Here is a 23815-nt window from a genome sequence, read left to right as displayed (position 1 = left end):
AATGTTTTAAAATAAAACTCCTAAAGATATTTACTGTCAGTTGGGTGTGTGTACTCAGGTATATATGTAGAGACAACAAAGATAGTCAGAGTACCTCTACTCCTTTAAAGTATTCCATTAATACACATGCACTTGACTGACCCCTAGATTAGGAGACCTCAACAGGTACATGAAAGAAATATCAGAATTAAAAAAATACACTGTCTGAGGAAAGAAACACAAACATGACTGTATCTGTATTAAGTAATAACTTTATGGCCTTGACATTAGTGTTGGGAGGAAATCCTGTATGCAGGGTGTGGCCGTCTTCAAGTTACCAGGTGTGGAAATTTCAAATCCATCAGCCATGCTGATTTTCATAATGAACCATCAAAACCATTGGGAGCCACCCATATTCCTGACTATATTTTATTTGTAGCCTACTGTAGTTGGAGCTTATTTGGTTTAGTACTACTTATAAATACTTCAACAATTCTTGAGCCTTATTGGGAAATCTTTCCAACGTGATGCTAATGTAAACAATGAATGCTGATGTCCACAAATGTATATTTTGCACGGATTTGGCGGGGTGGTTTTTTCCTTTTTCACTGCAAGGTGACCTTCACAGATTACGACATCCTCACTCAAAAGTGTGGTGTCGCAAAGTTCATTGGCCGATTTTAGTAATAAAGACAAATCAATATATTCCCCCCTCTAAATCCTTTTCTTTATCTTTTGAGGAATGTGATCCGCCACCCTATCAAAGCTACCTACTGCTAATACTGGAGACGCTTGGTCAAAATGGTCTGACTGGGGGTGGGCATGAGGGGGAGACCACTGTATTGACGGCCTGACGTGTTAGTAAAAAGTATGGAAATTTACAATGGTATCATCTCTATATTCTCTCAAAAACCCACCTAATATATGCGAGGTCAGCCGAACTTGGGTAGAACGCACTTCTTCCCTGTCTGCCATTACCATTGTGTCTCCGTTCGGACGCGCTGATACCGAGACCGATGAGGAATTTGAAACTGTGACAGCCGGACCTCTTCTTCTTTTTATACCTATTCCTCATCGGTCTCGGTATCAGCGCGTCCGAACGGAGACACAATGGTAATGGCAGACAGGGAAGAAGTGCGTTCTACCCAACTTCGGCTGACCTCGCATATATTAGGTGGGTTTTTGAGAGAATATAGAGATGATACCATTGTGTCTCCGTTCGGACGCGCTGATACCGAGACCGATGAGGAATTTGAAACTGTGACAGCCGGACCTCTTCTTCTTTTTATACCTATTCCTCTGGCTGGGGATCTTCTTGTTCGTAGTGAACATTTCTTCGAAGGTGGCATTTTTCACAGAAGAAAAACGAAACTCAAACTTGTCGACTGAAAAACGCGTGTCGCAACCTTGGCTCAGTTGAAAGGACGTGGCAGCTAGCGATAAGTCGTGACGTAAACTCGCCCATAGGTGGCGTGATACAACCGCGAGAACGATTGAATTCAAAACTACATTAAATTCAATTATCGGGTATGGCCACTAAAAGCTGACAAATGCCCAGTTAATTTAATAAAGCATATAACGATGTTAGTATTGAATTCAACCTATAGAGAATTTACAGTATAGTGGTATGGTGTAAAGTCATCACGTTACCAAATCCCGTGTGTAGCAGCTTAACATAGTCCGGCTTAGGAAATAGGTCTTCAATGCAATATTAATATAAAATACAGAAAGATCTTTTTAAATGTTTCGTTGATGATTTCAAATATGTTGACCTCTGTAGTAGCACCACAGGCTGGTCAAAAGCCGTGTTATGTGCTTTCCTGTCTGTGAGAAAAGTAAAGTTTGTTTTATTTAACGACGCCGCTAGAGCACATTGATTTTTTATCTTATCATCGGCTATTGGACGTCAAACATATGGTCATTCTGACACTGTTTTTAGAGGAAACCCGCTGTCGCCACATAGGCTACTCTTTTTACGACAGGCAGCAAGGGATCTTTTATTTGCGCTTCCCACAGGCAGGATAGCACAAACCATGGCCTTTGTTGAACCAGTTATGGATCACTGGTCGGTGCAAGTGGTTTACACCTACCAATTGAGCCTTGCGGTGCACTCACTCAGGGTTTGGAGTCGGTATCTCGATTAAAAATCCCATGCCTCGACTGGGATCCGAACCCAGTACCTACCAGCCTGTAGACCGATGGCCTGCCACGACGCCACCGAGGCCGGTCTGTCTGTGAGAAAGTGCATTTAAAAGATCCCATGCTGCATTAGTATCAGTGGGTTTCCTCTGCTGACTATGTGTCAGAATTACCAACTGTTTGACATCCAATAGACGATGATTAATTAATCAGTGCTCTAGTGGTGTCGTTAAACAAAACAAACGTCAACCTGTTTTTAAAAAAAACATTGGTTTGATGTTACTTGTTATATTTATGACTATATGGCAACACTTCAAATGGCTAAAGTTCGTTTTGTTTAACGACGCAACTAGAATACGTTGATTTATTAATCATCGGCTATTGGATGTCAAACATTTGGTAATTTTGACATATACTGTAGTGATAGAGAGGAAATCCGCTTTGATATGCACCATCCAACACAGGATAGCACATACCACGGCTTTTGATAATCCAGTCCTGGTGCACTGGCAGCTGGCTGGAACGAGAAATAATCCAATGGGCCCACCGACGAGGGCGCTTTACCGTTGGGCTACCTCACCCCAGCACACACACACACACACACACACACACACACACACACACACACACACACACACCACCACCACCACCACCACCACCACCATCATCATCATCATTAATAGCTGTAGTTAATTGAATTTCTTAAAGAAAAATTACATGGAATGAAGCTTCTTCTATTGTGTGCCCAGGCACGCCTATTTGAACTGCAGAGGAATATATGTATGAACACAGGTTGTACTAGCATCGTCATTCCATGCATAGTGTACAAGTCTCTATGGCATGTATAGGTGCAGTCGTCCTTTACGTTTCAATAAAACATGCATTTCCTAACACACACCCCTTGTATTGTATTTGTAGCATTTGCTCGATATTTTCTTATGTAAGACAAATAAACACTCCAAAATCCTCAGATGCCACATGCCAATGATCGCCTAAAAACCCAAGATGAATGTTGCTTGAACTTTGAACGATTCACTTTGACTTTCCTATACATCTTGTCTCTGGTGAGCAGCATACTGAACCTATTTGTCTACCAAAACATTGCGATGGTCGTTCCTGCCAGTGCTGCGTGATTGGCATGTGTTTGAAATACGGCCTTATAAAAGGTTCCATGGTGCTAGTTTAAAACACCTGCTGCTGTACCATGTTGAGACTTAACCGATACTGAAGCTGAAGAGATCATTTCGCTGGGTGAGTGCAAGAATGTTGTATATACAAAATTCCCATTTTGAGAAAACGAGCATTAAAAAATAATAAAATAATCGCGGAAGCCATGACTTTTTGTATTCTTCTTTTGATAGTTTCCTCCAAAATCTGAAGCAGCATACACTGATATAACACTTACAACACTTTCGCTCCGAGTCAACTACAATACATTTACAACAGTTTAGCTGACTTCAAATTAAGCAACCAGACCTGTTATATGAACATACAACATTTTTGCTCTGGAACATATAGGGTCCATTACATTGTGAAAATTAAGACCTTATTTATCAACATTTTGTAGATACTACATTTTTGCACTGACCCAGCGATATTAATTTTTAATGCTCGTTTTCTCAAAATGGGAATTTTGTATATACAACATTCTTGCACTCACCCAGCGATTGGGTATTTGGAATGGATGAATGGATGGATGGATGGATGGACAGATGGGTGGATACATGTTGCTAAACATAGATACCCTTCATTTGGGGGGTCTTTGGGTTGCGTCTTTTTTCACCGTAAGAGGTTTTTGTTGGAGAGGGGGCTGCACGAGGTGTGCTTTTGTTGTTTTTGTTGTTATTGGTGGTTTGTTTGTTAACTTGTTTTTATAACTTTTTTGTTTGTATGTTGTGTTTGTTTATTTATTGGTGTGTGGGTTTTTGTTTATTTGGAGGGGGGGGGGGGGTTGTGTGTTTTTTTTATTTGGTTCTGATGAAAACAATAACGTGATTTGATGCTCTTAAAATCATAATAAAGATGTCTGAAGCAGAAATCGTCAAAGACATCCTGGAGTAATTGGAACTACAAAACCGTTGTCCACGATCAAGACCGTATATCTGCACAATGCAGAGTTGAATGGGCATTTGGAAAAAAATTTGACTTCGGAGACATAGTCAAGTTGATGGCTCATTCAGCAAGTCAATTCCTTTCAAAAGACGTAATCTCAAAGACGAATACACAAAACAAAATAGTGCAAAGATATTTATTATTTACAATATTCAAGGTCTATTACAACACCGCATATCACAGGAATGCTTCATATTCTTTACTGTTTGGATAATTTCAGGAGTGTCTTATATCATTCAACATTCCAGTTAACCTTGACCCACATCTCTCTCTCTCTCTCTCTCTCTCTCTCTCTCTCTCTCTCTCTCTCTCTCTCTCTCTCTCTCTCTCTCTCTCTCTCTCTCTCACACACACACACACAAACACAAACAAACACACATACATCTTCCTTCCTTAAGTCTCACCGTCTACCTCATTCGCTTTATCACTCTTTTATTTGCTTTCGTTGTTGATTTTTTTTTTCACTTCCTTTCATAAACTATATACCACAAATATTGTGGTAAGAACAGAGATCATTAATGGAATATATCACCAATTGTATGTACACACTGATACATATACACAACAGGCTGCTAATGTAATATTAAAAACGATTACGCACGTACACACACGCGCGCGCAAATTCATACTCTCGATATAACAGATTACATACTTGTCGTAGACTAGTTATGTAAAATGAATTAGATACCAAGACCAGTAGCCAATGTTGAAGATAGAAAACAATGAAGGAAAAACAACTCTAGAGACTTTATCTATTTGTCTCGCCGAAAACCTGGGAACGGGTATTTCGTCTTCTGGTTCATTTGCAACATCTGCCTGTAAATTAACACTCAAATGGCTTATTAAACACAAACAAAAAACCCGAGCTATTTCCATTAAAATAATAATAATAATAATAATAATAATCAAGATAATAATCAAGATAATAATAATAATAATAATAATAATAATAATAATCAAGATAATAATAATAATAATCAAGATAATCAAGATAATAAATATATTATTTTAGAAACCAGTATAGTAGTTAGCTGAAGGTAATCTCAACCCCTTCCCAGTGCAAAGTTTATCCTTTTTTTACCTTTTCTTTTCGTTATACAGTTTTACGTTTACATTACTCATTATGATAGCAGACTAATTCTGGATAATTTCAATTTAAAATTGTGACTAAGCCAATAATATCAATTTACTACCCCTATTCATCCCAAATAACTCAATAGTCATGATCCACAAATCATACATTATTTTTTGTATATACTGTTAAATGTTGATAATAAAATATTAGCGATCTTACAATTTAGTTAAATCCAAATCAGTGACATATATGTAGCGACATAAAACTTTAGCGAGGTTGTCATATCGGAAACTGAATTGTAGGATCAGCTGAAGTAATAATTTTATCAAATTTTGATGTTATGCAGGTTACAGTCAACAGAAATTTAACTATTGTTGTTTGCTATCCTTTTGGTTTAAACAATAGCATATAACCATTGTTAGGTGTTTATTTAATCACCAACAAAACAATCGCACACATGTTTTTAGAACAGTCTATTGTACGTCCCTTTAACTTTAGCGTCATCAAATATTGGTGTCTTGTATGACCTCGCTAAATTCTCTAAAACTGTATGTTCGCTAACATTTCCTGATTTGCCATAATGACTATGTCCTGTTTGGCCTATTCAGAATGGAAATATGAAAGCGAAATCGCTTGACTTACCATGGGAGTTAACTCTCTTTTCGCACGCCGTTTTTCTTGACTTCTGAGTCTGAGAGCTTGGACGCGCCTTGACAACACGTTGACGTATGCGAATTCCAGGAGCGCGCCAAAGACGAAGAACATGCACGTGGACATCCAGATGTCGACGGCTTTGATGTAGGACACTTTAGGTAAAGAAGCCTGTGCGCCTGCGCTCTGCGTCGTCATGGTGAGAACGGTGAGGACACCCAATGAAATGCGTGCAGGAACAGCCTCGATGTCGATCCAAAACGATATCCAGGACAGAATCACTATGAGAGTGCTGGGAGTGTAAACTTGGATGAGGAAGAAACCAAATTCTCGCTCGAGTTTAAAATCGGCTTTAATACATGCGAATCTGTCTGAAAAGAAAAACACAAAATATTTGAGTAAATTCTGTTCTTGTTTTTGTGTTCCTTTCTAAAAAAAAAAAAAAAAAAAAAAAAAAAAACTGGTGTTTCAGTATGTTTAGAAATGTTAGAACATTAGTATTTTGTGTTACATATGTAGAATTTTATAATAAACAAACTTGGAACGAAGGAAGAAGGAAAACTATTTTAACGTACCAGTATCAACTAAAGGTTCAGGCACGTCCATCGTGCGCACGGGTTCTGATTTCTGCCAGATTTAACATGAGTGGAATCATAATATAATAATAATATGTATGACAAACTATATTATTAACATTTGTGAAATGTTAATCTGATGATGTTAACTTGTGGGAATTTTTTTTCTGATGACGGAACCTTACGAACATTTAACAATCTATCCTAAGTAAATATTGGTGTTTTTTAAGTGACTGTGATCACTTCTGACATGACACTACAAATTCCTTATTGGATTTATTCACCAATTCGTTACTAAAACATATTTTTATTTTACTTTGCGAGCTGACGAAAACACCTTCAAAATAGCGAAACCAGACACAATGCAATTGTCCAATAATATATTCAACATAGGTCAAATGTAGTTATTAATTAGAATAGTTGTGCCTGAAGCAATTAATTGAACCATCTTCATAGCATATTTATTATGAATTTATAAGTACCTCAAATGCTAAATATTGGCTTTATGTCAACAAAATCCGAAATGGTGTCAATACTCAGTGTTGCCTCTGGTGTCTTTGCCAATCACTGACGATGTTGTGATAATCAAATTTGAGCAAACGAGTACGGCTAATCTGCAACATGTGTTGCATGTACTTCGCTTCGGGATATGTTATTCTTGCAGATTCGTGAAAACAAAATCAATATTTGTTTACCGACACCGGCCTCGGTGGCGCAGTGGTTAAGCCATCGGTCTACAGGCTGGTAGGTACATGGTTTGCAGCCCGGTACCGGCTCCCACCCAGGGCGAATTCTTAAGGGCTCAATGGGTAGGTGTAAGCTTCTCTCTCACTAACCACTAACAAACTAATAACTAACCCACTCTCCTGGACAGACAGCCCAGATAGCTGAGGTGTGTGTGTGCCCAGGACAGCGTGCTTAAACCTTAACTGGATATAAGCACGGAAATAAGTTGAAATTAAATGTTTACCGACATACAAGCACACTTATACTACTCAGTCGTTAACAGCTTGGTCATTTTCAGTAACACCCATAAACACCATTACATGCATTATCAAGTCAGTAAACAAATATAGGATATTTTAATATCGGCTCGTAACATCGGCTCGGTGCCGTATCATATACAAGAATATTACTGTATATATTTATATAAATAGACACTCGCCATACTTATAACTGAATTTACTTAAGATATCATGATTTATTTTGACAGTCGGTGTGATTAGCATGATTATGCATTATTTTCTGGTTAGTCAGAATTGATCTATCTTACTTTCGAAAATATACGTGCAGTCCTGTAGTTCGTACCCTACAAATTTAAACTGTGGAATATTTAAAGGATTCGTGTAAGAGATAGCATCTTCTGGTGCCCAGTGGAAAACCACGTTGTCTACGGTGTACGTATCTGGAAGACAAACATAATCCATTACATAAAAGCACACTGATACATATATAATATTTCATAGAAGCATGGTAAAAGGTATCTCCATCTCCATGAAACAGAGGTGCATTTATAACTAATAATGTTATCTAGACAGCTAGAAGCCAAAATAAGATTAATTTTAAAATATAGTTACAATTTGTTGTTATATTGTCAGACATTTTGAATTTCTTTTATATTTATTTAACTAAAACACTGTAAAGGTACCATGTATATCCTTAGACATATAGAACATAGGAATAACTATTAACATTATGAATACACTTCAATTAGAAGCCTATACATTACATTTTATTTTTTAGTTTATAAGGTGGCGGCCATCTTGAATTTTAATGGAGAAAAATGGAAATATAAAGATGGTATTTCTTTTTTTTGATCAGCATCCTCAAATTATATAACATCAATTGAGCTTCCACTTTAGGCACAAAATGCCCTGGGAAGTACGTTGTCAAATATATTAGTTATGACTTCAGTGCTCAGACTAATCTAACTTTAAGCCAAATTACTATGTTCCACTAATTATATTTTTCAACATTTTTGATGTTATTCCTGTCTAAACTTTGATCAAATACTGTTAATTTCATTACTATTGCTATTTATGATAGTTATACCATATATTGATTGATGGACTAATAATGCGTTTTTCATATACATTAAAAACAAATATTAGTATTAATCCAGTTCCCGAGTGCAGTGTTAACTCTGTCCCACTCTAAACAAACACAATAAAGTGCCCCATTTTAACAATTTGTTTATAATTTCCATTGAAGTGCCCTTTTCAGGGAGTTGGTATATGTGCCCTTTTGTCTTGGACCCCTGAGCGATAGCAACCTGTAGTAACTACATTAAGCGGTGCAGTTCTTACCGTAAAATATGGTTTATGAGTGGGTGACCGTTATATATTTTCTGTTCAGATATAAAGAAGGAAATAATCTGGTGTGTAATATAGACAAATACTTTTTTATGGAAGTGTCTTTATGAAATTAAATGCATTGTCTATATGCAAGACTAAAACCCAAACTCGGGGCAGTTCCGGGGGGGGGGGGGGGGCATAGGCGCAGCCCCCTCGATAAAATAACTTTAGAGCCCCCTGGTTATTTTAAACTATGTACGGCTCTGAAACTGTTCCAATTAAATGCAGTTACAGCGAAAATCGTATCATTATACTAGAGACCACCTAACGACACCTGTTACGCCATATTAGTGATTAGACAAAAACAACGTGCAGTACTGGGAGGTTGTATTAAGAAGTCGTTTCACTTACAACTCTGCAAGATGATTGGACATTCTTGTACATCAAATGGATATCTCTTAAGATCCATGTAACAACTCAATGTCAAAGATAGTCTGAAAGGAAACCATATAAATGTTTATTTGAACACAGTCCAGCACATTATAGACAACACTTCTGCTTCTCTCTTTTCTCACCATACCGCCCCCCCCCCCCCCCCCCCCCCCCCCCCCCCCCCCCCCCCCCCCCCCCCCCCTCTTCCGTCCGGAACACACTGTTTCCGTGGTGTTGTGGTTAAGCCATTGAACATAAGGTTGATAGGTATAGCGTTCGCAGCCTGTTACCTGCTCCCACCCAGAGCGAGTTTTAACAACTCAGACCACTACACCCTCTTCTCTCTCACTAACCACTAATAACTAATCCACTGTCTTGGACAGATAGCTGAGCGTGCTTGAACCTTAATTGGATATAAGCATGAAGAAAGTTTAAATGAAATAGCAATGCAAATAATTTAGTCATATATAGACAATAATTCGGTCTCTACAATATTTCTAGTTTGTATTTTGTTTGAATATCCCTTACTTATTTTGAATAGTATAATAGTATTAACAGTTCAAAGTTTGTTTTGTTTATCGACATCACTAGAGCACATTGATTTATTAATCATTGGCTATTGGGTGTCAAATATTCAGTAGTTTTGACATATAGTCTTAGAGAGGAAACCCGCTACATTTTTCCATTAGTTGCAAGACATCTTTTGTATGCACCATCCCACAGACAGGATAACACATGCCACGGCCTTTGATATGCCAGTCGTGGTGCACTGGCTGGAACGAGAAATATCCCGATGGGCCCACCGAAAGAGGATCGATCCCAAACCGACCGTGCATGAAGCGAGCGCTTTACCACTGGGCGACATCTCTTCAACGTTGATCAACCTTACCGTAAGCTGTAGCTGACCGTGCCGTTCCTGTAGATGTGGAGCAGACGGTTGGGAACGGTCACGTTGTGGAAGGTGGCCTTCTTTTCGTTGCGGAAGTACACGTCTGGAACCCAGACGTTCTGCAACATCCTGGTGTCCAGCTCGAGCCAGATGGATTTGTTGTATCCGAGGAAGACCAGCCGAGGGTCTGTCCACTGTTGTCGCAGATAGAGGTTGATGGAGTAGTCCTGTGGGAAATAGTCATTTTTAGAAATGCATCTCATGAACTGGGGCCTAATTCACTAAACTCTTGCAACTTTGCGATATCGCAGTGCAATGCTAAACGACTTGCAAAGAGGATGCTTTGTTGTCTAGCAGAGCATAAGAGAGCTTTGTGAATTAGGCCCCAGGTCACCGGAATTTTCAACAGCCTGTTAAACCGACTGTGCTGTTCTGTGCTGCGCACTACTGTGCTGTTCTGTGCTGTGCTGTGCTGCGCAATATTGCGCTGTGCTGTGCTGTGCTGTGTTATGTTATGTTGTAACGTGTTGTTTTGTAGTGTGGATGCAGGTAATGTTTGACATGCGTCCATCAGATAATTGTTCAAGCACGCCTGTTGTGGTCATAACCTCTGATTTCGCCAGAGAGTTCTGCCCAAGACATGGTTGTAATTTTCTGTAATGTAATTTTATGTTATATGCTGTTCACTGACCTAATCTGGTGTTTATAAACCTTTTAGAGTCTAGAATCAACACTAATAGTATGTATTTGAGACTTTAACTAACACTATGGCAACGCCATACAAACTGTATGCGTGTCGTCATTACATATTTGAGTCTAGACTCTAAAGTTTTATAAGTACAAGCCCTGCCCAAAATTCAGCCAGCAAACGTTTCGCTAACGTTAGCGAACGATTTGAATGGTTACCGATGTGGCCATTTCGCATAGAGTGAAACGCATAAACCAATATATAGCGAACATTTTTCTGCTCCAGGCTGGTAGGTACTGGGTTCGGATCCCAGTCGAGGCATGGGATTTTTAATCCAGATACCGACTCCAAACCCTGAGTGAGTGCTCCGCAAGGCTCAATGGGTAGGTGTAAACCACTTGCACCGACCAGTGATCCATAACTGGTTCAACAAAGGCCATGGTTTGTGCTATCCTGCCTGTGGGAAGTGCAAATAAAAGATCCCTTGCTGCTAATCGGAAGAGTAGCCCATGTAGTGGCGACAGCGGGTTTCCTCTCAAAATCTGTGTGGTCCTTAACCATATGTCTGACGCCATATAACCGTAAATAAAATGTGTTGAGTGCGTCGTTAAATAAAACACTTCTTTCTTTCATTTTTCTGCTCTGTCTGGCTGAACTCGGCCTTGATATGTTCTGTTCTATTCTGTTAGTTACGTTCTGCTACGTGTTATGGTGCCTTATTGTACGCAATGGTGCGGTATGGAACGGATTTGCGCTAGTAAACAATTTTACTGATTTCCATCGAATTTTATTTTACCGCATCCATTTAACATTAGGCGCAAAAAAAAAAAAAAAGCAATCTAGTGAGTGATTGCGAGCGCTCGACCTCATGAACATGCCCTCGTATGTCTTATCAAAGTATTTCAATGAAATAATGACGTAGCTCTCACATAATGTACAATATACTCCCTTCAAAGTAGCTATTCGAATAACGTAAGAAAATGTGGCTTTGGGGGCAGCTGGAGGCATAACACGATTCATTTTGCTTTTTCCTACCTTTATACACTAAATTGTTAACTACATTTACATGAAAACAACATATGACAGGACTTTATTAAATCATTTGCCAAACTTAATGAATGTAGAGTAAAGTTATATTGTATGACAGGCCGTGTCATTAAATCACCAGCAGGCCCGCCGACATACTGAGGCTGTGTGGGCAAATATATCATGTCACAGATACAATCTGTTTTCAGCTGTTTCTAAATCACTGACACTAATTAACCGAAACAAAAGCACTGACGGCCTAGGTAATAAATCTAGACAAGTCAGTGTGTTACCGATATTTAAAGAACTGTTAGGTCCAGAGTTAATATACGTGTCTCATTAGTGTAAACCTAGGGGTGGGTATCGTATCCCAGTGGCAAAACGCTCGCCTGGTGCGCGGTCAGTCTAGGATCGATCCCCGTTTGTGGGTCCATTGGGCTATTTCTCGTCACAGCCAGTCCACCACGACTGGTATATCAAAGGCCGTGGTATGTTCTATCCTGTATTTTGGATGTTGCGGATAAAGGATCCCTTTCTACTAATGCAAAAATGTAGCGGGTTTCCTCTCTAAGACTATATGTCAAAATTACCGAATGTTTGACACCCAATAGCCAATGATTAATAAATCAATGTGCTCTAGTGATGTCGTTAAACAAAACAAACTTTAAACTTTTAACATTATTATACTATTCAAAATAAGTAAGGGATGTTTCCTCTCTAAAATTACATTTTAAATTACCAAATGTTTGACATCCAATATTGAATTAATAAATTAATGTGCCCCAGTTAAGCAAAACAAACTTTAACTTATAGTCTAAACAGTTGTTTAGTAGGTGAAACTGGGTGGGCGGGGGAGGGGGTCATATTGCTATGAGATCAAGCACTTCTCCGATGTAAATGTACACACTATATTATTTACTATAGCAAAGATACTGCTGGTTATTTTAGCACGTTTAAGCCAGGAGTTCGCTGGTATTATAAGTCGGCGTTATATGAAAAGAAGCAAGCATTGATAAGTATTGATCAGCTTTCTTACCAGAGATCCTTCGTTGATAGAGTCGACATTGAGAATATGGAGCTGAAGTGTGACGTTGGTGGGGTAGTCTAGGAAAAATAAAATAGTACCGTTACAATAGATAATAAGTATTAGTATCGTGAAAAACCGTGAACTGGCCTACCCCATAAACCGGTCTATTTACATTCGACTTGTTTTTAAGGAATCTGCATTTGATTGAACCCAGGGGTTGGGACGTAGACCAGTGGTAACGCGGTCAGTCTAGGATCGATCCCAGTTGGTGGGCCCATTTGGCTATTTCTCGTTACAGCCAGTGCACCACGACTGGTATATTAAAGGCCGTGGTATGTGCTATCCTGTCTGTGGGATGGTACATATAAAAGATCCCTTGCTACTAATGGAAAGAAATGTAGCGGGTGTTCTCTCTATGACTGTGTGACCATATGTCTGACATTCAATAGCCGAAAATTAATAAATCAATGTGCTCTAGTGGTGTCGTTAAACAAAACAAACTACTTTTGTTGAATTATGAAAATCTACCCAAAAACAAAGTGCACAAATGAGGAAAAGACAAGTAGACATTCAAAATATTTTTATACATAGGGAAATGTATACACGACCGCCATTTTTCACTGTGCACACTATATTAAATGTCGTGTAATATTAAACAAACCTAAATAAACAACAGTTTCACACCGCTGTCATTATCTCGTCTGTTTCCCAGATTCATTGCAATAGAGTTTTTGGTGACGTCACGTGACACGCGTCACTCTTGAAAAACAATAGCCCGGTTTACGGAAGTAGATGAAGAATGTCAACATTCGACTTTGACATGCATGTAATCTCTTCACAACAGAAAATGGCATGGATATTCACATTTGTTGATTGATTTTAACAATAAAGTGAACAAGGTAAAACATTGTTTCATCAAATCGAGTGTAGCCTACATTACAATGCGCGTGTGCAGAAACCATTCCACGCTAATATAATAGACCGATTCACGGTTACCACCACAACAACCATAATAACAACAACAACAACTACTACTACTACTACCACTACTACTACCACTACTACTACCACTACCACTACCATTACTACCACTACTACTACTACTACTACTACTACCACTACCATTACTACCACTACTACTTCTACTACTACTACTACTACTACTACTACTACTACTACTACCACTACTACTACCACTACTATTACTACTATTACTAATACTATTACTACTACTACTACCACCACTACCACTACCACTACCACTATTACTACTACTACTACTACTACTACTACTACTACTACTACCATTACTACTACTATTACTACTACAACTACCACTATCACTACTACTACTACTACTACTACTACTACTTCTACTACTACCACTACCGCTACCACTATTACTACCACTATTACTACCACTACTACTACTACTACTACTACTACTACTACTACCACTACCATTACTACTACTATTACTACTACTATTACTACTACTACTACTATTACTACAACTACAACTACCACTACCACCACTACTACTATTACTACTACTATTACTACTACTACTACTATTACTACTTCTACTACTACTACCACCACCACCACCACTACTACCAGCAGCAGCACCACCACCATCACCACTACTAGTACCACTACTACTATTATGACTATACTACTACTACATCACAAATACTATCACTACTATTGTATAGTATAGTAGTAGTAGCAGTAATAGCAGTAGTAGCTGTAGTAGCAGTAGTTGTTGTGGTGGTAATTGTTGTTGTTACTGTTTTACTGCTTACTACTACTACTATTACAGGAGCTATTTCTCATACTACAATTAATTTACTAATACTGCCATGTCCTGATTCAACATTCATGCGTACATAACATGCAATTCGTCCATTTAAAATAGCTATATTTTAAAATATCCTTGCTTGGAACATATTAAAATAAATACTCAAATCGATAAATGTCTGAAAATTTGAGAGATAAACAAATATATGTAATGAGAATTATAAAACGTACTGTAATGCCCGACACACACCTACCGACAAGACAGTCGAGTGAGCCGTTATCGTCGACTCAATGAGTAGGTGTGTGCTGGGAAAACAAACGACAGTCGAGTCTAACTTGTAGTTCTGTGACATCACAGTGATAATCGTATCTTCGCACGTGACAGAGTAGAGAGGGTATTTTGGCAAGGTTGCGATTGTTTGTATACACGAATCGCTGTCAGGTGTGTTCTCTGTGGGACACTACATCCCTATGCCAATCCCATGACCGGCTTGACAAATTGAAACCTGCAGCAGACAGAGCTCACAATGGAGAGAGAGAGAGAGAGAAAGAGAGAGAGAGAGAGAGAGAGAGAGAGAGAGAGAGAGAGAGAGAGAGAGAGAGAGAGAGAGAGGGTGGAAAGAGAGGGGGGAGAGGAGAGAGATAGGGAGTGGGGGTCAGCCAAAGAGAGAATCAGCGAGAAAGAGAGAGTAAGACACAGAGAGAAAGAGGAGACAGCGAGAGAGAGAGAGAGAGAGAGAGAGAGAGAGAGAGAGAGAGAGAGAGAGAGAGAGAGAGAGAGAGAGAGAGAGAGAGAGAGATACTCAGAGGGAGACAGAGAGAGAGAGAGAGAAAGAGAGAGTAAGAGAGAGAGAGAGAGAGACAGAGAGAGAGACAGAGAGACAGAGTCAGACAGACAGAGACAGAGAGACGCAGAGGGAGACAGAGAGATATGTGATGACGCGCACTCTTGAATCACAAACAGAAACATCTAGTACCTTGTTCGAAATCAGGTGGAATTCTTGGGTCGTAATACTCATCATTTAAGAGGGAGGCCAGTACTTCTCGCCTGTAATGTAAACACATTTAATGGTAAAATGTTATGTTTCATTGAACAATCAAAATTACAAAATTATTTAGCATATCCAAAATTCTATATCAGTACACATGAAGATGCTTATCATGTCCCTCGGAAAGTAAGAAACCGACGGCATACTTTCATTTGTGGTTTCAGATGAAACCTTTTGGTAATCTCTGATAGTACTAGCAATAAGGTGGCTGGGGCCACCACCCCACCTGCCAATACTAGTTCAACGATAACTCTTCATAATTACAAAGTTCACGCTATTTTTGTGTCATGTCTCTATTAATGTGTACCATTTATGAGATCAGTATTATTATTGCAGTCATCCTCGAGAAAAACATGTTATCTACGTCGTTCATCAATCAGCACGGAATAAAGGTTTACGGTTATTGGTGAATATTTGCTTGCCAGCTTATACATATTTTAACACTCGTCTCTCCTCAGTCGCTAAATTGCTGTGTTAATCGCAGTAGTAGAATAATAACGACAAATACTTTATAAAATGCTAAAGTTTTTATCCGTTGGTAATGACCTTAATTGGTCTTCTGATCTATTTCTATTTCACGTGGTTAATTTGTAGTCTAGACATGAAACGACTTTATCATGGATGGGCTGGTTAGAAGTCGGGATTCAAAGGAATATGTTTGCCCAATGCCCATTCGACTGTGCATTGCACAGAGATACAGCTCCGACATAAGAGTACGAGACCGGGGTGGGGACAGAGGGCAACTCCCCTCCTAGTGCTGGAGAAAATTATCAAATTCGGGCAAAAATGATAGACATACTTGGACAAAATGTGCTAACCTGGGCCCCGTTCCACGAAGCGATCTTAGCATTAAGATCATCTTAAGTGAATTAGGTAGTTATGCATTTAAGGTGATCTTAGCGCTAAGATCGCTTCGTGGAACGGGGCCATGAAGCCTTTTTACTATGTATTTCCATCATTCTACCCGAAACATTTGTTTTCTATGTAAAATTGCTAGTAATTCGTTTTCAACTCCCTTACAAAAATGGGAGCCCTTACGCTTATGGACCCCGATTACGCTGTACGGGTTTATAGACGTCGTTTATATATAACACCTTATCCTAGTCGGCCATATTTAAAGAAGTCATAATTTTTTATATGCGAACTTGCTTTCAGAAACACTTTGTATAACGACCTCCTCTCCGCGACGGCCATCGGTCTACAGGCTGGTAGGTACTGGGTTCGGATCCCAGTCGAGGCATGGGATTTTTAATCCAGATACCGACTCCAAACCCTGAGTGAGTGCTCCGCAAGGCTCAATGGGTAGGTGTAAACCACTTGCACCGACCAGTGATCCATAATTGGTTCAACAAAGGCCATGGTTTGTGCTATCCTGCCTGTGGGAAGCGCAAATAAAAGATCCCTTGCTGCTAATCGGAAGAGTAGCCCATGTAGTGGCGACAGCGGGTTTCCTCTCAAAATATGTGTGGTCCTTAACCATATGTCTGACGCCATATAACCGTAAATAAAATGTGTTGAGTGCGTCGTTAAATAAAACATTTCTTTTGTTTCTTTTTTTCCTCTCCGCGACGGGCACTAGTTTTAATGTTACCTCTTTATAACGTCTACTTGCTATAAAAGGTCGCAGTGTGACTTATAAACCGTTTTAATTATATTATTATATATATATATATATATATATATTTAGGGGCCAATGCAGGTCTTTCTGAGACGGTGAAACTCAAAAGGGGCATATGCAGAGCTGTCAAATTTTATAATTTCGCTGTATGCTAGGATAATAAATAAATAAATACAAAAGCATTTGTAGCGTCGAAACGGTTATGACTAAATACGCAAAGTATTATTACATGGAGAATAAAATGGGTAAGCATCAAGAACTACGGAATCAACTGCACCATGGAAACACTTATTTGTCTTTAAAAAGGAAAGCTTGCCTCTTAACCAGTTATTTGAAGAAGCAAAACATGTGCCGTCTCTTCACAACACAGATAGCTCTAGCTATTCGAGTATTGCTAATATTGTTGTTGTAAGACCAACAATCAAAGAAGTAGTATGCACAATTGTACAGAGAAAAACTAACAGTGGAAAACTGTATGTTTCTGTAGGTGTGTTTGTGTTTCACTGTAGTACGATATGAATAGAATATTCAGTTGAGAATCGGTTTCCGTTGTGTATTTCCCTCCGTCCGCTGCGATGTAAATCATATATTTTGTCAGTGGTATAACAGGCGCAAGATTCATTTATCATCGTTAATGTTAAAACGTATTTGATATATTATTGCAAACCGCGCACAACATGTGAAATCACACACGCTTCTGTCTGTAACAGAATATCTGTGATTTAAGGTTGTGTAGTCTTACTGTGCGGGCCAGTGTTGGTTTTGAGGTTTTTTTTTTACCATACCGTAATTAAGGTATCACAATATCCACCATCATTATTATCATATTATTATTCTTCTCTATTATTATTATTATTATTATTATTATTATTATTGGTGGTGTTGCTGCCGTCTTTGTGGTGGTTGTCACCTAGGCCAAACCGAATAACAATCCTTAATGTTAGGTCATGGTCATGTTGTTTTTCTGGATTTATTTGTTATTGTTTTTGTTTGTTGTTGTTGTGTTTGTAGTTACTGTTGTTGTGTCGTCGTCGTTTTTGTTGTTGTGTCGTCGTCGTTTTTGTTGTTGTTGTTGTTGTTGTTTGGTTGTTTGGTGTTTTTGGGGGGTGTAATTGTGTTTTGTTGTGGTGTTTGTTTTGGAGGGTTCGGTTTTTGTTTTAGGCTTTCGAGGGGGTTGGTAGACCTGTGAGTGAGGTACCAATGACATACGTACCTAGACATTCCCCCGTGTACCTCATGTTGACTGCCTTCAGAAATATGTCCCAGAAGAAGAACAAGGATCACAATCGGCATGTGCTTTATTCAGTCTCACGCTACCTGTAAAAAATACACACTAATAATAATACACAGTGACAATATGGGACTATCATCCTGTATAAGTATACACTGACAATATAAGAATATCTCCTGAAAAAAATACACACTAATAATAATACACAGTAACAATATGGGACTATCATCCTGTATAAATATACATGACAATATAAGAATATCTCCTGAAAAAGCCCCACAATAACAAACTAGGATTCTGCCTTCTGAAGAAATTATATAATAGCAATATACGACTCTGCCTCTTGTAGAAAATAAACAATAGCAATATAGGATTCTGCCTTCTGTAGAAAATGCACCATAACAATATAGAACTCTGCGTCCTATAAAAATACACAATAACAATATAGGACTCTGTCTCTTGTAGAAAATACACAATAACAATATAGGACTCTGCGTCCTGTAAAAATATACATAATAACAATATAGGACTCTGCCTCTTGTAGAAAATATACAATAACAATATAGGACTCTGCGTCCTGTAAAAAATACACAATAACAATATAGGACTCTGCCTCTTGTAAAAAACAATACACAATAACAATATAGACTGCCTCTTACACAATAACAATATAACAATTTCACACTGGTGTATTTAACTAAATTAAAACAACGACCATCACTGTTAAATTACATTCCATCCCCCAGGCCTTGTTTATCCAGCTATGTATTATTTGATGTTTGCTTGTTAAGGATGGAAACTAGTGCTTTAGTATCCATGTGACGGAACATGCTCTTATTTTTTTTTTCGCCTGTGGCGATATTAATGGTTTTAGAGGGCTGTGTGCAGCGTGGTTACGTAATACCACCGCGCGACGGTGGTCGAGCTGTTCCCAATATACACTTAGACTAGGTGGGCACCTTGTTACGTAATACCTCCGCGCGACCGCACCCCCCTAATACACACTTAGACCAGATGTGGAGGCCATGTGGCCAGTAGTTACGTAATACCTACGATAGTGCGGTTTTACGACCGTGATTTTTGGCGAACTAGGCGACAGTAAGTCTGGCCATCTAAGGAAAAATACCGTCTCTGGGAGTTGGGGCAAATTCACATGGTAGGTGAGGTGCCGCGTTGTGTCCCCAGGCGATATTCGCTGTCTCACAGATTTTTGAATAAATAGATAGGATTTTAGAGATATCGGGGAGAACCAAAAGGAAGGACCCAGGGGAACGTTGTCCATCCGGACTGGTAAATATATATTTCTGCTCTGTTGTATAACATTGATGTGATTGATGTGACTTTAAATATTTTAATACTGTATTATACCAATATTATTTAGACAGTGTTTCTGGTAACTGGCGAAGTAAATTGTAGGCTTCACTGTTCTAAAAATATAAAGCTTAGCCGGTCATCCTAGATGACCTAGGTAAACTGTATGTTATTGTCTTTATTGTGATAGGTACCAGTATTAATTTTGTATTACAAGGTTACTGAATGAGTAGTTAAGGGTTAATTAAAAATTAACCAAGTAGGAATAGAGTTGTAATTCCTTTATTAATTAAGTTCCCCTGGAAGCGTTTCTCAATTATCACACGTGTGGGTGTTGTGTCACGGTGAAGTGATTAGAATATTGTGTAAACTAGACACCTAGTGATTAACTAATTAAGTGATTAGTTCTGGGTTGTTATTATATTGTTGTTAATTAACTACTGCGGCAGTACATTTGTCAGCGTAGTATTAATACAGATTCCAAAGTGTATTGTGTTTTTGTTGTGTTTTCTAGTGAACTAAACGTGCTATAATAACACATATTAATATAAGATCTTATCTCTGATTATACCTAGATCCGAGCCACTAGGGTATACACTGCCCGATACAGAGAGATCTAATAGATATACAGTTAGGAGAGATATTTGGATAATCGTGTTTTATTCAGTTACGGGTATTATAGGATCCCCGTGACAATCCACATGGGCAGTCTTCTTTTTTCTTTGCCAAACAACTATCCTAAATCGTCACAGAAAGCACCACCGAGAGGCGATCAGTCGCTTGGGTTCATTCACTCAGTTGATTCATTAGTTTATGAATGCCAGTGATGCAAGACTGGCAAATTATCACGTAGTAATGGGCGACACTTGTGAATATGAGCAGGATCAGCAGAATATCTTTGAAAGTGGTGACCCGGGGGATACCAGGACCCAAAGGGAGCAAACCTATCATGGTGTTCACGGACACGCTCCTCATAGAAACTTTAGATTGTTAGGTGTTCAAATGTCATGGCTCATGCCCTCCCCCTGTTCCGCGGCCCTTGCGGGAAGATAGCCTGTACATTATAGGCTAGCAATGCTTGACAAAAATAGTAGATGCAGATGCTGTGGAAACTTGGAGAATAGAGATGACGTCACTGACTTCCACACGTAACTTTGTTAACAGCTAATGTATAGATATATCGTCCACAAATCGACCCAAGGCTTACTGCTCAGTCGCAATCACTACAATGTCCATAAAACGCGGTTTATTGTAACACTTATCAGCATTATCTTTCTTAGGAGGATGAATGTGTGATTAGTATCGATCCACAGACGATGCCGGGTGAATCACTGGCGCGAAGACCTATTACACACAGGAAAACGATGCTTTTAATTCATCCGGAAGTAGTTCTATTCGTCCTTCCAGTCGCTGGACAATCTTCAAGCATTTGTAGCGTCTAATTAAAAGTAAGGAGGAAATCATGTTCCGCATCAGCAAGTATTAGTTCCTGTGCAAAGTATTGTCACATATTACATTTTTATTGTCATGATCATTATTAAACAGCCTTTGGGGAGATTTTTAAAGTAACCTTTTAGCATTATTGAACGACAGTTTCAGCATTGTTTGATCAAAAATAGAATTGGACAAACTGATAATGGCTTTTGATTTTCAAATCAAATTCTCTCTCTCTCTCTCTCTCTCTCTCTCTCTCTCTCTCTCTCTCTCTCTCTCTCTCTCTCTCCTCTCTCTCTCTCTCTCTCTCTCTCTCCTATGCATATATATGTGTGTGTTTGTGTGGATTGGAGTATGTGTAAATAGAGAACTGATTTTGCAAAAAAAAGGCTCCGTTCTATCCAAGAAGGAGACTAAATGTCTGCAAGTTACATTAAACAGGAAGTTAGTTCAAAATGCTCATTTAACATGTGTCAGAATGAGTTTTTAACATTATTGACTACACAGGAGCACTAGCAAAGTGAAAGATATGGTTCCCATTATATTAATTTCTCAAGATGTGAAAACATGATTATGAGTGCATTGTGTATGAGTCTGCAAACATTAGGTCCAATACACAACCCTCAACAACAAAACTGTTTATCAAAGCACAGTTAAATTAACCCTGGTTAGTCTAATATTGTCTTTTCAAATATTTTTCCACAAAATAAACTTTAGATTTGATTTATGAATGGGTACACTTGATTGCTGTAAATTAAGTTTCAATATTATGTTTTCAATCATTACTTGTATTGATTCAGTCTTTGAATTTGAACATTTCTGCGAACCACAAGTTAAGCCAACTATCGTATGAACAACCTGTTCCAGTGGTTTGACACTGCCGTGGTGGGTTTAGAACACCTCCTGTTGACAGTGTGGTGTACATTAGCCTAGTTCAGGTGTAGACATGTTGCCACGTCAGGATGTCACAAAGTTATGCTCATTAACTAAACATTGTGTTGTGCCGGACATTAGCATCATGAAGGTGTCTGCTGTGAAACTGAATGCTTTCAAATCATTAAGATGCTATACCCATTAACGCTGTAATCTCGTGTCGCCATATTAAAACAGCATCTGCTAATGTAAAATTCAGCATTTGCTAATGTAGCATACATTGTTTACAAATGTACAATACCAAACACAACCGGTTTCAATTTAGTAAACTAACGGTGCTTGTTTTGATTTAGTAAACTAGTCTGGTAGTGGTAGTCCTCTTTGTGGCGGTGCAAGAATGCTGAGATCTCAAGCTGAGAATTTCCTCCTATAGACGAGGCACTAGAGATTCATAGAATGAACCACTAGTTTGCCAAATTCCCATTCGACTCTGCATTGTGCAGGGATACGGCCTTGATCACATGTTGCGGTTTTGTCGTTCAGATTTAATAAACTCACAATGTCACCTCACCTATTATAACATCATTATTAATGCACAGAAAAACAGAACTGCAGTTTTAATAAACTCACAATCTCATCTATCCAAAACATTATTACTAATGTAAAATACAAACACAACCACAGTTTTGATAAACTCATAATCTCACCTCACGATATTATAACATTTACAATAAAGAAAGAAGTGTTTTATTTAACGATACACTCAAAATATTGTAATTACGATTCATCGTTTACTAAGGCACAATACAAACACAACTACAATTTTAAGAGACTTATGTGTTATCGCTACTAAACGTTATTGCCATTAATTACTGCCTTCATAAAATATATAATTTTGTCAAGATGTTATATTATGTAACACGAAATATTAGGGAAGCATTTTTATATATTCTAGATTAACTATGACAGCAAAAAGCATGTAATAATAAGAAGAAGAAGACGAAATTGAAGAAGAAAATATAAATAATAAGATGAAGAAAATAAAAAATAAAAATATAAAAACGAAGTAGAAAAAGAAAAAGAAAAAAGGAAGAAGAAAAATTTATAAAATATAATCGAGAATGCAGCTTTAAGTTGTTTGGGGCCGTTTCAGTTGCTGATGTATAGAATAATGTCATGTTATATTAAACGACCAAATATTGTATTAGATATTGTATTAGATATTGTATATCTCAGGCAAAAGAAAATATATACACTTGTACGTAAAGATAATTCCATTAGCCATTATAGACATTAAACATAAACAGCGTAATTACACACCTGTCGACGTGAACGGACCAGAGGATACGAATTCTCTGGCTTAGGCTACAGCCGTTCTAGAATCATGATATGCTGTATGTTAATGAATATTTAAATTTAGTATATATCTGTCTATACCGTCTGGGCCGTTTTATGTTTTAATTTAGTATCTGTTTATACTGTCTGGAACTTTGTCACACTCTAGATACCAAACCGATTATATATGTTTTAATTTAGTATCTGTTTATACTGTCTGCTATCCTTTTAAACAGTGTCATACTTTAAATATCAAACCGGCTATATATACTAAATA

At 38.2% G+C, this 23815-nt stretch overlaps 1 protein-coding gene across 1 annotated transcript in view; it reads right to left on the bottom strand.

Annotated features, from left to right (window-relative positions):
- Positions 1–4352: 4352 nt before the first annotated feature.
- The window catches only part of LOC121376387 (glycine receptor subunit alpha-2-like), a 61075-nt gene continuing 41612 nt past the window's right edge, over positions 4353–23815 (bottom strand). The window contains exons 3-10 of the mRNA XM_041504238.1: positions 18568–18671; positions 15665–15735; positions 12897–12964; positions 10147–10373; positions 9237–9319; positions 7805–7936; positions 5948–6327; positions 4353–5046 (exon numbers count right to left, since the gene is read on the bottom strand). Coding sequence (XP_041360172.1) covers positions 4897–5046; positions 5948–6327; positions 7805–7936; positions 9237–9319; positions 10147–10373; positions 12897–12964; positions 15665–15735; positions 18568–18647 — 1191 coding nt within the window. The 5' untranslated portion in view covers positions 18648–18671 and the 3' untranslated portion in view covers positions 4353–4896. The remainder of the gene's footprint in view (positions 5047–5947; positions 6328–7804; positions 7937–9236; positions 9320–10146; positions 10374–12896; positions 12965–15664; positions 15736–18567; positions 18672–23815) is intronic.

This window comes from Gigantopelta aegis, chromosome 6 (genome assembly GCF_016097555.1).
Source record: "Gigantopelta aegis isolate Gae_Host chromosome 6, Gae_host_genome, whole genome shotgun sequence".
Lineage (NCBI taxonomy): Eukaryota > Metazoa > Mollusca > Gastropoda > Neomphalida > Peltospiridae > Gigantopelta > Gigantopelta aegis.
This window is presented reverse-complemented; position numbering and strand designations above follow the sequence as displayed.